General features: G+C 41.2%; 1 protein-coding gene across 18 annotated transcripts in view; it reads right to left on the bottom strand.

Annotated features, from left to right (window-relative positions):
• The window catches only part of magi2 (membrane associated guanylate kinase, WW and PDZ domain containing 2), a 407390-nt gene that overhangs the window by 154345 nt on the left and 235458 nt on the right, over nt 1-17587 (bottom strand). For all 18 annotated transcript variants that reach the window (XM_033039822.1, XM_033039820.1, XM_033039821.1 and 15 more), the window contains one exon: nt 13893-14012. In XM_033039822.1, the coding sequence (XP_032895713.1) occupies nt 13893-14012 (120 nt within the window). The remainder of the gene's footprint in view (nt 1-13892; nt 14013-17587) is intronic.

The raw sequence follows: 17587 nt of genomic DNA, 5'->3' as shown, positions 1-17587 counted from the left end.
ATGTGACTGCAAGTTGGGGGCTATGCATCAGTATATAGTGTGATTATGGGGTAAAAGGAGCAAATTAATAATATTAATATAATATCAAGGGGGTAATTAGCGTGTGTGCGGGGGGAGGCTAGTTAGTGTGTGCGACGCTGCATGCCGCCTCCCCACCCCCCCCACCCCCACAACCGCACGTTGGGGGAACAGACCCAACGGGTCTGCACTTGGTCTAGTATTCCTTAAAACTATTGAATGATGCTATAGAAAATACCATATTCTGCTTGAAATAACATATCACATGATATTACTTGGTTCCCTGCATTAACTCTGTTATTCATCTGTTATTCTTTGAATTTGTCACAATTAGTCTCTATGTCACCCATTTACTTTCCTTTATGTAAAGTTGTGAAATTAGCATTATTTTATTAACATTCCTTTCTCCAATATAGATATCTCCCGATTGTCCATTCTCTTCTCAGAACTATCATGATCTCTGTTTTTGATGCACCTTTTAAAAGATCTGGTTATTATTGTCATAACCCAATGGCCAGAGTTGTATGTAGACCTTGACTGGTGTCAGACCCGCACTGTTTAAAACCTAGAATGATTCAGCTAATTGCCCTATTTCTGTGTTTTCTATTTGGTTTTGTTTCAATGCCCCACCTTCTGATAATGATTCTACAAGGCTCAATAGTGCATTAATATTGCTGCAGTGTACCACAAAGAATAATATGCTATTGCAAATTCGTAGCTTTTTTTTCAGTTGATTGATATCCCATTTACCACCCAAATATTTGGTCCCTGCAGCATTGGCACATGGTAATATGCAGCACACCAATTGTAAGAGGCATTATAGTTACAGTGCCCTCCATAATGTTTGGGACAAAGACCCATCATTTATTTATTTGTCTCTGTACTCCACAATTTGAGATTTGTAATAGAGAAAATCACATGTGGTTAAAGTGCACATTGTCAGATTTCAATAAAGGCCATTTTTATACATTTTGGCTTCACCATGTAGTCCTATAAACAGCAGTGTTTATACCTAGTTCCCCTCATTTCAGAGCACCATAAAGTTTGGGACACAGCAATGTCATGTAATTGAAAGTAGTCATGTTTAGTATTTTGTTGCATATCCTTTGCATGGAATGACTGCTTGAAGTCTGCGATTCATGGACATCACCAGTTGCTGGGTGTCTTCTCTGGTGATGCTCTGCCAGGCCTGTATTGCAGCTATCTTTAGCTAATGCTTGTTTTGGGGGCTAGTCCCCTTCAGTTTTCTCTTCAGCATATAAAAGGCATGCTCAATTGGGTTCAAATCGGGTGATTGACTTGGCCACTTAAGAATTGACAATTTTTTAGCTTTGAAAAACTCCTTTGTTGCTTTAGCAGTAAGTTTGGGATCATTGTCTTGCTGTGGAATGAACCGCCAGCCAATGGGTTTTGAGGCATTTGTTTGAATTTGAGTAGATAGGATGTGTCTATACACTTCAGAATTCATTATGCTACTACCATCAGCAGTTGTATCACCAATGAAGATAAGCGAGCCTGTGCCTTCAACAGCCATACACGCCCAGGCCATAACACCCCCACCACCGTGTTTCACACATGAGGTGGTATGCTTTGGATCTTGGGCAGTTCCTTCTCTCCTCCATACTTTGCTCTTGCCATCACTCTGACATAAGTTAATCTTCGTCTCATCTGTCCACAAGACCTTTTTTCAGAACTGTGGTTGCTCTTTTAAGTACTTTTTGCAAACTGTAAACTGGCCATCTATTTTGCGGCTAACCAGTGGTTTGCATCTTGCAGTGTAGCCTCTGTATTTTTGTTCATGAAGTCTTCTGCGAACAGTGGTCATTGACAAATCCACACCTGACTCCTGAAGAGTGTTTCTGATCTGTCGGACAGGTGTTTGGGGATTTATTTTTATTATAGAGAGAATTCTTCTGTCATCAGCTGTGCAAATTTTCCTTGACCTGCCAGTCCCTTTGCGATTAGTAAAGTAAGTAAGTAAGTAAGTTTATTGGCCAAGTATTCACATACAAGGAATTTGCCTTGGTGCTCCGCCCACAAGTAACAACATGACATAGTGACAGTTACGAATGACTCAGAAAACACTAAACATTAATAATAATAAAACATAAATGATAAAACACCATTGATCAAGTATGTGATCCAACAAAATACCAGATCAAAGGGAGGCTACAGATTTTTGGCTGTTGAGTAGAGCAACTACTCGTGGATAAAAACTGTTTTTATGTCTGGCTGTGGCAGCTTTGACAGTCCAGTGTCGCCTTCCAGAGGGAAGTGATTCAAAGAGTTTATGGGCAGGGTGAGAGGGGTCAGAGATGATCTTGCCCTCTCGCTTCCTGGCCCTTGCAGTGTACAGTTCATCAATGGAGGGAAGGTTGCAGCCAATAATCTTCTCTGCTGATCGGACGATTCGCTGCAGCCTCCAGGTGTCATGCTTGGTGGCTGAGCCAAACCAGACCATTATGGAGAAGGTGAAAACAGACTCTATGATGGCCGTGTAGAATTGGACCATCATTGCCTGTGGCAGATTGTGCTTCCTCAGCTGCCGCAGGAAGTACATCCTCTGTTGTGCCTTTTTGACTGTGGAGTCGATGGTAGCCCCCCATTTAAGATCCTTGGAGATGATGGTTCCCAGGAACTTCAAAGTCTCCACAGATGTACTGTGGTGTAGTTGATGGTGAGTAGGGTGAGGGGAGGGGAAGCTCTCCTAAAGTCTACAATCAGTCACCAGTGCTCTCTGTCTTCTTAATGATGTCCAAAACAGTTGATTTTGGTAAGCCTAAGGTTTGGCTGATGTCTCTTAACAGTTTTATTCTTATTTCTCAGTCTCATCATTGGCACAACTTTGGTCCTCATGTTGATAAACAGCAATAAAAGTTTCCAAAGGTGATGGAAAGACTGGAGGAAAGACTAGGTGCTGAGAGCTCCCTTATATCTACATTAAGGAGGCAATTAAACACACCTGAGCAATTACAAACGCCGGTGAAGCCATGTGTCCCAAACATTATGGTGCCCTGAAATAGAGGGACTATGTATAAACACAGCTGTAATTTCTACAAGGTGAAATTAAAATGTATAAAAATGGCCTTTAATAAAATCTGACAATGTGCACTTTAACCACTTGTGATTTTTTTTCTATTACAAATTTCAAATTGTACAGAGGCAAATGGATAAATGATGGGTCTTTATCCCAAACATTATGGAGGGCACTGTACATACCATGACAACATTAACAGCACCTCTCAAATTTGCAACCTCTATCTCTGGAAAGCACAACAGGCACTTGGGAACTACTACCCACCAAAGATTGTGGGAGTACATTTACTAAATGGTTGAAGATAGGTTACTACCATCTTCAGGAGGACAGTTGAGCAATATATTTTGGCTTCCAAGCAACATTCACATTGCCTATATGAATAAAACCAAATCAAGATTCTCTTTTTCACATTGAAATATATATATTACTAGTCAGCACAATCTCAATCGATCAAATTAATTAAATATCTGATCAGGTTCTTTATTCTCCTTGCTAGGTCAGTTACATTTGGAACCTAGAAGATCTTTGCTCATGTCTTACCCTTAATTATATTTGTGTAGAACTGATTACAACATCTCACACATTTTAAATATATTTGACACCCTAGACAATAACCCAATGCAGCAGTAGAGTTCAATGTTTCCTAACATTGGAACTGATAAATAACATCTTCGCCCTTTCCTTAGCTGGGATCAAGTAAGTTTTATAAATTATGCAACTCAATATCTTGCAATTATAAAGCTAATTTGCTGCACTGTTTAACAATAGCGCATACAACCAATTATTCAGAACTCAGAGTTAATTAAGTTAATTAATATCTCATAAAGAAATTTTATATACTGTTTTTGTAAAATAGCCAAAACAATGCCATGTAATTATTTTACATGTTCAAAATCTGAATGAAGTAAACTATAATAAATATCTAATTTTCATCATTTTATGTCCAGACTCTCTCCATTTAAAAATAATAAAACAGGAGTTTCTTTGCCATGGAAGGTAGACATAAAATTCTGGAGTAACTCAGCGGGACAGGCGCTTCTGGAGAGAAGGAATAGGTGACGTTTTGGGTCGGGACCCTTCTGCAGACTGATGTCAGGGGAGTGGGCAGGCCACGGATAGAATGTAGTCGGAGACAGTACGACTGGTGGGAAAACTGGGAAGGGGGAGGGGATAGAGGGCTATTGGAAGTTAGATATTTTTTAAAGAGTGTCGGTGGAGGGACCGTCTAGAGACGGGAATTTTTAAAGTGTGGGGGTAGAGGGACCAGTCTGATTTTTAAAGAGTGTCGGTGGAGGGACCGGTCTAATTTTTTTTGCCATGTGTGGAACAAAAAGAGACATCTCTTTAAATCTTATAATGCTTGGACATCGGTCATCAGTAATACAGATGTGAAATAGCATCACCTGGTGACGCCAGCAATGGCTGCCACACCAACAGTCTGTCTGTCCCTTCCTTCTTCGTTGTTTGTTTATATGTGTTAAATGTGTGTTTTTAGTGTTCTTTAGCTTGTTTTATGTGGGGGTTGTGGGGGGGGGGGGGGGAGTTGGGGGAAACGTTTTCTAATCTCCTACCTCGACGAAGATGCAATTTTTTACCGTATTGTATCTCCGATGGGGCCGAACATCGAGGAGTTGACGGCCTTTGCTGGAGACCGACTTTGAGAGTTCCAGCTGCGGGGCCTGCTGACTTAACATCACGGAGCTTGCGATCCCTTTGTCAGGGATCGACCTTTGAGCTCCAACCACGGGTGCCTGCGGACTTTAACATCGCGGAGCTTGCTGTCTCCGGTTAGAGACCGAATTGGGGACTCCAAGCGGCGGGAGCTTCGATCGCCCCAATGCGGGGGCTTTGACTGCCGGCTGCAGGAGCTTTGATTGCCCCGACTGTGGATGGTTCGATTGCCCTGACCGCGGGAGAATAAAAGAGGAAGAAGTTTGGACTTTATTGCCTCCATCACGGTGAGGAACGTGAGGAATTTACTGTGGTGGATGTTTATGTTGACTTTTATGTAGTTGTGTGTCTTGTTACTTATTTTTTTAGTATGGCTGTATGATAATTCAAATTTCACTGTACCTTAATTGGTACATGTGACAATAAACTGAACTTGAAACCTTGAAATAGTATTTAAGGCTAACATTTCTGCTCAGATCCTCCAAACATTGGCTCCAACTCTTATTCATTTTATGTTGTTTTAAAAATGCTACTTGATCTGATAATAACACCAGATATTTTTTATTGCATAGTTAATGAAGCAAAAACATTTTAATAAAACCAAAAACAACTAAACATGCCACATATTTTGCAGTGATTTTTTTTTCTTACAGTTCCAAAAGTCAGCAAGAACCCATTTGAAGAAAAATTAAAACAATGCTACCAGACTGATAAATATAGGACAAATGAGCTCATTAGGACTGCATGTGAGCTGGAATGTCACGTAAAATTACAATTCATTTTTGTTGCTGCTGCTTGTTCTGGCAATATGGTATCTGTGGTTTTGGAAACTAGCCATTTATTAGCAATCTTTTAACTATTATTAATAAATTATGTTGATATTGCAGTAGAAAATATGCATGAGAAAACTTCAAATTAGCTTAGATTCCATGTAACCTTAAAGAGGCACCCTTAAGTATTTGCAGCTTTATTGAAGTATTTCAGAAGTAAAATTCCAAATTACCAAATTCTAAATTACCTCCATTTAAATTCTACACTTGAAGCAACCTGCTTCTATCTACTTCAACCAACCTTTCAACAGTCTTTCCACAAATGTTGCCATAAAACTTTATTCATGCAATATTCATCTATTGAAGACGACAGGCACATTGCACCATCTATACTTTCACTGTCATCGCCTGCAAGCCTTAAAATTAAAAGAATATATCAAGCATAATGGTGGGTTGGCTTTAAATCCTATTCTTAACGTGCATATAATATCACGTTAAATGCTGTTAAATACACCACCAAATAAGAGTTTATGTGTCCTCCCTTTGCCTAGCTTGCCTATGATGAATATAAAGACATACTAGTTCCAGAATGAGGTAAATTAACTTTTCTATATCATGCAACGAACCATGTATTATGGCCATCAATTTGCAACACACTAAACGTTCAATGTATGCATGTTACTTTTAGAGTAAAGGACAAGGTAGGTAGGAGTAAAGAATCCTGGTTGACAAGAGAAATCGTGGCTCTGGTCAGGAAAAAGGAGGAGGCGTGGGGCAGGAATAGGCAACTAGGATCAAGTGTATCCCAGGAGGAGTACAGGGGATTGAGAAGCATACTTAAGAAGAAAATCAGGGGGACAAAATGGGGACATAAGATAGCACTGACAGATAAGATTAAGGAGAATCCAAAGAGATTTTAAGTATATTTAGGTGAAAAGGATAACTAGAGAGGAAATATGGCCCCTCAGAAACCAGATGCCAAAGGAGATGGGGAAGGTCACCAAAGAGTATTTCTCCTCTGTTTTTACCATGAAGAAAGACATGGGGAACGGAACAATTAATTGTGAATTCTGGAGGTCAGTGCATATTACAATCAAGGAGGTGATGGCCATCCTAAGACATATGAAGCTAGATAAATCTCAGGCCTGATCAAAATATCCAAGACCACTGTGAGAAGAAATTGTAGGAACCCTGGCTATTTGGATAGACAGCGGTTGATTAGGGATAGTCAGCGTAGTTTTGTGCATGGGTTGATGTCTCATGAATTTGAGTTTTTTGAAGTAGTAATAAGAAGGTTGATGAGGACAGGGCCATTAACATAGTCCATATGGACTTCAGCAAGGCCTTTCATAAGATTCCACACGGTAGGCTGCTCTGAAAGGTTAGATCACATGAGATCCCGGGAGAGCTATCTAACTGGATACAGAATTGGCTTCACAGTATGAAGCAGAGAGTGGTGGAGGAAGGTTGTTTTTCAGAACTGCATGACCTGGAGACCAGAAGTGGTGTGCCTCAGATTGATGCTGAGTCCATTGCTGTTTGTCATCTTTATCAACAATTTGGATAAGAATATACAAGGTATCATTAATAAGTTTGCAGAAGACACTAAAATAGATGGTATCATGGACATTGAAGATAGTTACAATGAATTACAGCTGGATCTTGATTCAGCTGGGAAAGCAGACAGGAATGACTAATTGAGTTTAATTCAGGTAAGTATGATGTGTTGCATCTTGGGAGGTCAAACCAGGGCAGGAACTTCATAGGGGACTGTAGGTCCCAGGGGGATGTTGTAGAGCAGAGGGTATCTAGGAGGACAAGTACATAGCTCATTGAAAGTGGCGTTGCAGGTACGTGGAGTGGTGAAGGTAGGTTTTTACATGCCGGCCTTCATCAGTAAAGGAATTGTGTATAGAAGTTGGGATATTATGTTACAGTTGTAGGAGATGTTGGGGGAACCACACTTGTGGTATTGTGTTGTTTTGGTAACTCTGCTATAAGAAGGATGTCAACAAGCTGGAAAGAGTGCAGAGAAGATTTACTAACATGTTGCCAGGGCTTGAGGGACTGGGCTACAGGGAGAGGTTGGGTAGGCTAGGGAGTTATTCGTTGGAGCGCAGGAGAATGAGGGATGATCTTATAGAGACGTATCAAATCATGAAGGGAATAGATTGGGTGATTGGGTCTTTTTCCCCATGGTAAGGGAATTAAGAACTAGAGGGCAGAGATTTAAGGTGAGACGCGAAAGATTTAATAGGAACCCAAGGGGCATGGTAGTTATATGGAACGAGCTGTTAGAAGAAGTGGTTGAGGCACAAGTAATAAAAACATTTGGAAGACATTTCACCAGGTAAATGCATAGGAAAGATTGAGTTACATAGATCACATGCATGAAAATTAGACTGATTCCACCCCGTATGACTATGACTTCCTGAGTCATGAGAAGAGGCTATATTTCTTTTTACTTATTACCTTTCCTACATAGTGATTGAAATATTTGGTGAGGGATGTAGTCTCCTCCAATTAAATATAAACTCTACAACAAAATCCAAAAATGAGGCTGAAAAAAAGCGGTGGCCAATATAACTATCTATAAATAGATAAAAATACCACAGACTAGTGAACCAGAATTAATATCTGCACAGCATGCCTGCAATTTTACGGGCTCTTAGGACGTAACCTGACAGCCATACTCCAGAATCCTACTATTAAATGTGATGGAAATTAGGTCTAATAATTTCATCAATGAATATCATTAACATGCTAACATGCAAAGTATTCATGTAATGTTGAAATTATGGTTTTCTAATTCATATCTGAATTGTTTTTAAATTTATTGCTGGATTTTGAAAATACATGAACATCTTTCAGTGTAATACAAATTTTCCAATCAAATTTTGAATTTTGGTATATAATTTATTCAATTTATTTCTACTGTTTATAACTAAACTAAACTCAAGAGTTCAAAAGTCAAAATTGTTATTAAATGAATATATTTGTCATGACATTAGATTACTTTCACTTGCTAATAATGACCTTGAAAGAATATGTTTACAATAGAATAGTTTTTATATGAATACAAAAAACATGTAAATTGGAGAGGAGAATCTAAACATTCTTCATGTAACTAAGGCCACAGATGTCCTTTGTGGCAACTGATAAAAGCAAATGATAAAATAAAAACAAAATGTAAATTTCTTAAATATTCTGTCCACGATGGAATAAATGCAGCAGCTGGAATGTCACTGAGTGACATGCAAATTAAAATCATTTATTTGTACAAAAACAGCTTCTTCTAAACCACAAAATGCCTGCATTTCTGGCATCGTGCTTTTTATGGTCAATTGTCTGTTAAATAAAGTCTCCTTGGGCTTTCTCTACATCTCTCAATTCTACATCTAAGATGGAGAAAAAAAATCGACCCATTGCATTATTGATAGCTTCAATCAGGCTGATTGTTGTGATGACATCAAAACATGTTTATGACTACCCAGTTATTTCAGGTGTCATAGTGTCAGCTGTTCCAATGTTATGAATTCTATGATCATACTTAAATATAGCAAGTTATTTGTCCCTATAGACAGCATAATTATGTGGATTTTGACCTGCATGGGGAAAGGCTATACCATAGCAGAATGAGTTTTGACACAAATAAGTGGCTCTCCTGAGACATGGATATATTCTCTTTGTACAGACAGTACTTATTGATGTTGAGAGTGATTTTTTAAAATTTGCTCTAATGCATTATTGAATTATGCCAAAATTGCTCTAGATTCTTGTATACTGAATAGATATCACATTGCGTGCGTGAAATTAAAAAAAACCAATTATGTTTCATTGTCCATTATATTTCAACAATGAAAATGATCTCTAGTATCCTAATACTGATGTATACACAACTTGATATAGATATATGCCATTAATATCCCCTTCAGACATACCTTTTGCATCCCCACTTGCCCGTCTTCAGTCACCTCATCTTGTAACATTTAGATTTTACAGAAACTGAATGGACTAGTGCTGTATTCTTCAATATTGTGCGATTTAAACTTGACCTAACCCAAAGTAAATCATATTTGTCATCATTTCTGCACAAATCAAGGAAGTTATGAAATTCAACCATGCAATCAAGGTTCACTCTAGAGCATCACAACATTTTCTCAAACATCTAATTGTTATAAAACAACGTGAGACAACTGAAAATCACACTGATGATCATTCCTGTACTTTCCAAAAGTGCTCTGACTTTGTTCAATCTAATATCTGGAGCTCTTCTACAAAATAAATTCCCAATTAATAAACTGAAAGCCTTTTGAGTGAGTGCTTCAGACTAGATTTTGCAGTAAAAGTATGCATCACAAAGTCACAACCAGGTACAACCTCCATTGTGTTGTATGGTGCTAAAATTGTGATAAATGAGACAAAAATTACAATAAAGTCTTCAGGAGACTTCTTCGGTCTTCGCCTGTGTGATAACTGTCAGCTCAATCTGTACAAAACTATGCCAGCTTCTGGAAAAGACGGTCATAAGTGCAATATTTCTGTTTCTGTTTGGCAGATATCAGCCATCTCTATGCACCCAGAGAATAGAGGAGGTAGACAAAAGTGCTGGAGAAACTCAGCGGGTGCGGCATCATCTATGGAGCGAAGGAAATATAACCATATAACCATATAACAATTACAGCACGGAAACAGGCCATCTCGGCCCTACAAGTCCGTGCCAAACAACTTTTTCCCCTTAGTCCCACCTGCCTGCACTCATACCATAACCCTCCATTCCCTTCTCATCCATATGCCTATCCAATTTATTTTGAAATGATACCAACGAACCTGCCGCCACCACTTCCACTGGAAGCTCATTCCACACCGCTACCACTCTCTGAGTAAAGAAGTTCCCCCTCATGTTACCCCTAAACTTCTGTCCCTTAATTCTGAAGTCATGTCCTCTTGTTTGAATCTTCCCTATTCTCAAAGGGAAAAGCTTGATCACATCAACTCTGTCTATCCCTCTCATCATTTTAAAGACCTCTATCAAGTCCCCCCTTAACCTTCTGCGCTCCAGAGAATAAAGACCTAACTTATTCAACCTATCTCTGTAACTTAGTTGTTGAAACCCAGACAAATAGGCTAAGTTTCGGGCCGAAACCCGTCTTCAGACTGATGGAGGGTGGGGAGAAGAAAGGAAAAAGGAAGAGGAGGAGGAGAGCTGAGAGGGGGAGGAGACAGCAAGGGCTAACGGAAATTGGAGAATTCAATGTTTATGCTGCTAGGGTGCAGACTGCCCAAGCGGAATATGAGGTGCAGTTCCTCCAATTTCCGGTGGTGCTCACTCTGGCCATGGAGGAGGCCCAGGACAGAGAGGTCGGATTCGGAATGGGAGGGGAGTTGAAGTGCTGAGCCACCGGGAGATCAGGTTGGTTAATGCGGACTGAGCGGAGGTGTTCGGCGAAACGATCGCCAAGCCTTCGCTTGGTCTCACTTAGGAGTAAAGGGAACTGATGTGATTCCTATGCTGGGATTAGACATAATAGGCTGAATTGTCTCCTTGTAGGAAGGCACAATGGCACAGCTGGTAGAGTTGCAACCTCACAGTTCCAGCAACCTGCATTCAATCTCGACTTCTGGTGCTGTTTTGGTGGGGGTGATTATTCATGTAGAGAATAAAGTAAGTAGAGTGCAAATGGATGCTTGATAGTTAGCAATGATTCCGTGGGCTGAAGGGCCTGTTTCTGAGCTGTAAAATTCCACAAATACGTCGTTTCATAGGTCCCCAATTTAGATAAGATGCAACATGCAATACATTCCAAAAACAAGTTAAACAACCTTGGTAGTAATCACTTTCAACTTTCACACCACCAATCACAGTATTATTATTTCCCACCCTTTCTTTGAAACCTGTCAGATATCCAGACTGTAACAATAACATTTTCTCATCTTTGATGCCAGGGGTCCGCTGAATATTTCTCTTTTCTTATTACAAATTTAGGTGGAATCTCTTCTATTTTGATTATGTAAAGCTGTGCTATGAGATGCAGAGCAGATAATTGACAGTCAACTCTTGAATAGGAATATTTGGATTTTACGATCACAGTAATAAATTTCCTTTTACAATCAATTTATGAAATTAAAATTTGCTCAATTATAACTCTTAAACTTATTGGCGTGGTGCACTTCAAGCTTTATGGGCACTTCCCAGATCTCTTTAGCTCAAAATAACTTGGTCATTTATTGTAAGTGAAAGCCTATAGCAGTTCAATGAGGATATCTAGGACATTAGTAAATGAGAGAAGCAATAAATTATCTCCTTAAATAATGGGATTAAAGAAGTAGGCGTAGAACTGAGGAATGACTGAAAAGGAGGGTGAATCAGAGTCAGTGAATCGGTGTTAAATCATTTAGCAAAGGAGAAATAAAGATGGAAAGATATACTGAATTAAGGGGGGTGGGGGAGAATGCTTGTACAAAGAAAAAAATACTTATTATCTGTTGGCATTTTGGAGGTTTCTAACAACAATTTATCAACATTGAGAATGAGATGCCACCGCTTAAATTACTAAAATTACTTTCCAGTGATGAATTTAATAGGCAATCAATCTGGAAATACAGCAAGTTCTTCAAAATAATAGTTAACCATTTGTTAACTATTTCCGGAAGTGGCGGGGCTGTTGAACGGCTGCGGTTCGCCTGCAGTCCGTCTGTCTTTACTTTTTGTTGTTGTTTTTTTCTGTCTTGTTTTAGTCAAATTTTAGTTATTAGGCTGTGTTATGTGTGGGGAGGGGGGCTGAAACATGGTTTTCTGTCTCTCCCTTCGGGGGAATGCGACTCTTCTTGTCGTATCCCCCCTTCTCTGCCTCCGTCTGCGCTGAGGCCTAATGGCGGAGCTGGCGGCCTCCAACTGCGACCGACCTCGAGGCTCCGGAAACAGAGCCAGCCAGGAGTCACCAGCGCGAGGCTGGCCATCTTTGAGCTGCGGCGGCGGCGTTCCAGTGGCAGCGGCACAATTCGGGGCTGAGACGGCGCTCCGGTGAGGGCGGCCGCCGTCACCGGAGCACCGTCTCAGCCCCGAATCGTGCCGCTGCCACCCGAGACGGCGCTCCGGTGAGGGCGGCCCGGCTCGGGGCTGAGATGGCGCTCCGGTGAGGGCGGCCCGGCGCGGGGCTGAGACGGCGCTCCGGTGAGGGCGGCCCGGCGCGGGGCTGAGACGGCGCTCCGGTGAGGGCGGCCCGACGCGGGGCTGAGACGGTGCTCCGGTGGCTAAGGCGGCGTTCCGGCGGTGACCTGAATCCAGGTCTCGGCCACGGGCCAGTGGACGACATCCTCGGGAGCTCGCAGGTCACAGGCTGGTGCCTGTTTTCCGGAGCTCACGCGGCAACAGCTGCGTCCGCTGGACTGGAGGGTGGCAGCTTCGACCACCTCGGGCCGCGGAGCTTGAACCAGCCCGTTCGCGGAGCTCGGTTGAGCCGCGGGACTGACTACCATCGCCCGGTGGGATATCGCCTCAGCGCAGAGGGAGAATCAGGAAGGAAGAGACAGTAACTTTAAGATTTTGCCTCCATCACAGTGAGGAGGTGCCTGGTGAACTCAGTGGTGGATGTTAATTTGTGTTTATTGTGTGTTTTGTTGTTTATTATTATATGTATGGCTGCAGGCAAAGACATTTCGTTCAGACCGAAAGGTCTGAATGACAAATAAAGGATCTAATCTAAATCTAATCTAAAGTTATAAGTTGCTTCTAGAGGGCATGGATAGAGTTATAAGCAATGACTTTTAAGATTTACAGTTCATTGTCTAATTCTTAATCCCCCCCCCCCCAATGTGTAGCTTGACTTGCATATAAATCATAGCAAGCATCACAAACATGCCCACTTGTTCAGCAAAATCCAAACTATTGTGATGTCATTGTTTTCCCTAGTTTCAAAACTTGGCTTTAAGTATTTTGTTCTGGAAATATAGCTCATAATTCACCAAAGAATAATTTTAGCATTAGTGCTAATGCTGGAATTACAAATATTGAGCAAGTCTAATTCCTGCTGTTCTTATGGGTGGCACAAATGCATTAAAATGGAAGCTGTTAGTGTTCCAATCATTTGAATATCCAATGTATTTGACTATTCTGTATTCCTCTAATTATGATTCTACAGAAGAGGTAATTTATTAATAACATTAGCGGAACGCTATCCAAAAATATTTGATATCAATACCAGCTATGCAATAAACTGTTACTGAGAATATAATCAGAATCACAAACCCGACTGCAAGGCTGAAATACTGTATCCTTGGTGTTACAATCTGACATTTATAGGAGGAATGATGAGTGGAATATATGGTTACTATCTGTGAATCCAGCATTGCAAAGGCGTATATCTGTCAGGAGTATCTAGAACAATTTTAATTACCTTCATATGTTCCACTTTCCAATAGTGTGCCACTTTTCTCAAGTTCCGTAAATTCTTCCACAGTCACAAAATTGTAGTCAACACCAGGGACCTCCCCCTCTTTAGGTGGCCTTGTTGTGCCTAAGAGTAAAAACAAGGCAAATGTTTACTACAGGTTCAGTCAGAGGCACAATGAATCAGTTTTCAAAATAAATGAGCAAGAGTTGTGATGATAAAAGCTAGAAAACAAATAATATAACAGTAAATCCAACAGAACATTATAGTTATTCATTGTTTAACAAAATAGCTTAAAAATGAGAACAATTAGTCTCGTTACGTATATCCTCTCTGATATACATTCTTGGTGCAGGTTTTTTATGCATGTGGTCAAATTTATGAATATATTTCCATTTATTATAAATGCCACTTTCAATAATGATTTTTAAAACCATTTTCAAAGGTTCATACTATAGAAAGATCAGATTGTTTCATAACAATGATAATTAAAGTTCCATGCTCTGGATTTTAATACATGAGTCATTAATACATGACTCAATATTGTAATGCCATTATTATATTTTTCTTAGCAAGTAAATCTACTCAGCTTGAAAGAAATAATTTAGTGGCCCCAGCGAGAAGTTTCACTGGAGAGCCCGTGCAGCGAGGTCTCCTAGCGAGCCGTGGCCACATCCCAACAGCAGGCGTGGTTCACCCACCGCGGAACCAGGAACATGCCCGGAGAGGGAAGCCACCGAACCTGGCCCCTAATCGCCCCTGATGACCAGGAATTGGAGAATAAATGGAGGGAGAAGGTGGCGGATGCTGTACAAAAGGCCTGGTAAGGAGAACCAGGGAGTCTTACGTTTCGCATCCTCAAGGTTGGCTAGGGGAGGCGCCCCCCCGGAGAACAAGGGCTGAAGAGGGCCGTGCAAGGAAAGGTACGACAGGTTGCGGGACGATCAGAATGGAGGAGATGGCTGAAATTGGTCTTTGTGGCTCGCTGCAGCTGGGACTGTAAAATGGTGCTAAAATGGCGGCTCTTGCTTATAAACTCAGTGGGCTGTTTAAGATACAATGTGGAAACCGAGAAACCGGAAATTTCGGCCCGCCGAGTCTGCGCCGATCAGCGATCACGTAGTACACTAACACTACCCTACACACTAGGGACAATTTACAATTTTATCAAAGCCAATTAACCCACAAACCTGTACTTCTTTGAAGTGTGGGAGGAAACCAGAGCACCTGGAGAAAACCCAAGCGGTTGCAGGGAGAACGTACAAACGCCATACAGACAGCACCCATAGTCAGGACCAAACACGGGTCTCTGGCGCCGCAAGGCACCACTGTGCCACCTCATTCTGCACATTCTGTACTAACTAAGGGTGCTTATGTGTGGTGATAGTTTTGCAGATCTGTTTGCAAAAAAAGTATTTCACTGTACCTCGGTACACGTGATAATAAAGAAACCATTGAAAGCTGTAAACCGACATTACTGAAAAAATTCTGAACGTTTTAAATTAGAACCACATACATCAGAACTGAAGACTTTCGTGTTATTAACAAACTCTCATATCAATAAGCGAAATGTAACTAAACTCTCTTGATGAACACGGCTTTAATATTTAGAAGTACAGGTCATTAAAAAAGAAATAAAATAAGTATATATATAATATATATATGTATACTACACCCAAACAAAGAACAACCTTGGGATAACATCTGGACAACCGGGGGGCACCAGCAATGGCTGTCTTGCCAGCAGTCTTTCTGTCCTTTCCTTCTTTGTGGGGGGTTAAGGGAAATGTTTTCTAATCTCTTGCTTTGACGGAGATGCGATTTTCCCCCGTATTGTATCCCCGTCCCCGTCCTCACTGCGGCCTAACATCGTGGAGGAGACGGCCTTTGCTGGAGACCGACTTTTGAGTCGCGATCCTTTCTCCAGGGATCAACCTCGGAGCTCCAACCCTGGGTGCTTGCGGACTTACATCACGGAGCCCACTGTCTCTAGTCAGAGACTGACATCGGGAACTCCAAGCTGTAGGAGATTCGTCCGCCCCAACGCAGGAGTTTCGATCGCCCCGACGCGGGAGCTTCAACCGCCGACTGCGGGAGCTTTGATCGCCCCGACCGCGGGAGAAATAAAGAGGAAGAAAATTGGACTATTTTGCCTTCCATCACAGTGAGGAATGTGGGGAATCTTCTGTGGTGGATGTTTATGTTAACATTCATGTATTTGGGTGTCTTGTTTCTTTTTTTCTGTATGGCTGTATGGTAATTCACATATCACTGTACCTTAATTGGTACATGTGACAATAAAATACCTTTCAAACCCCTTTGAAATTAAATCACATTTTGAACAGAAACTTCTGTGATTTGAAATAAATAGAGTTCACCAAATCTAGGGTGGCACGGTGGCGCAACGGTAGAGTTGCTGCCTTACTATCAGAGTCCGATCCTGACTACGGGTGAGGTCTGTACAGAGTTTCTGCGTTCACCCTGTGACCTTCCACACTCCAAAGACTTACAGGTTTTTAGGTTATTTGGCTTCTGTAAATTGTAAAATTCCCCTAACGTGTAGGATAGTGCGAGTGTAAGGAGTAACGGTTGGCGCGGACTCGGTGGGACGTATCTATAAAGTCTAAAGATCAATTGACAAAGATATATAAATATATATTTAGAAAAAAAATGCTATTTTTGCAAGGTATTTCACTTAATCCTATATAGACAATAGGTGCAGGAGTAGGCCATTCGGTCCTTCGAGCCAGCACCGCCATTCCATGTGATCATGGCTGATCATCCACAATCAGTAAGTACCTCGTTCATGCCTTCTCTCCATATCCCTTAACTCCGCTATCCCTAAGAGCTCTATCTAACTCTCTCTTGAAAGCATCCAGAGAACCAACCTCCACCGCCCTCTGAGGCAGAGAATTCCACACACTCACAACCCTCTGCGTGAAAAAGTTTTTCCTCATCTCCTCATCTTCTAAATGGCTTCCCACTTATTTTTAAACTATGGCCCTTGGTTCTGGACTCCCCCAACATTGGGAACATTTTTCCTGCCTCTAGTGTGTCCAAACCCTTAATAATCTTATATGTTTCAATAAGATCACCTCTCATCCTTCTAAATTCCAGTGTATACAACCATAGTCGCTCCAATCTATCAATAGTCCCTCCATCCTGGGAATTAACCTCGTGAACCTACGATGCACTCCCTCAATAGCAAGAATGTCCTTCCTCAAGTTTGGAGACCAAAACTGTACACAATACTCCAGGTGTGGTCTCACTAGGGTCCTGCACAAATGCAGGAGGACCACTTTGCTCCTATACTCAACTTCTCCTTGTTATGAAGGCCAACATGCCATTCGCTTTCTTCACTGCCTGCTGTACCTGCATGCTTACTTTCAGTGACTGATGAACAAGGACTCCCAGATCCAATTGTACTTCCCCTTTTCCCAACTTGACACCATTTAGATAATAATCTGCCTTCCTGTTTTGCCACCAAAGTGGATAACCTCACATTTATCCACATTAAACTGCATCTGCCATGCATCTACCCACTCACCCAACCTGTCCAGGTCACCCTGCATCCTCATTGCATCCTCCTCACAGTTCACACTGCCACCCAGCTTTGTATCATCTGTAAATTTGCTAATGTTACTTTTAATCCCTTCATCCAAATCATTAATATATATTGTAAATTTGAAAAAATTCTGTGG

Source organism: Amblyraja radiata, chromosome 21 (genome assembly GCF_010909765.2).
Source record: "Amblyraja radiata isolate CabotCenter1 chromosome 21, sAmbRad1.1.pri, whole genome shotgun sequence".
NCBI classification, from domain to species: domain Eukaryota; kingdom Metazoa; phylum Chordata; class Chondrichthyes; order Rajiformes; family Rajidae; genus Amblyraja; species Amblyraja radiata.
This window is presented reverse-complemented; position numbering and strand designations above follow the sequence as displayed.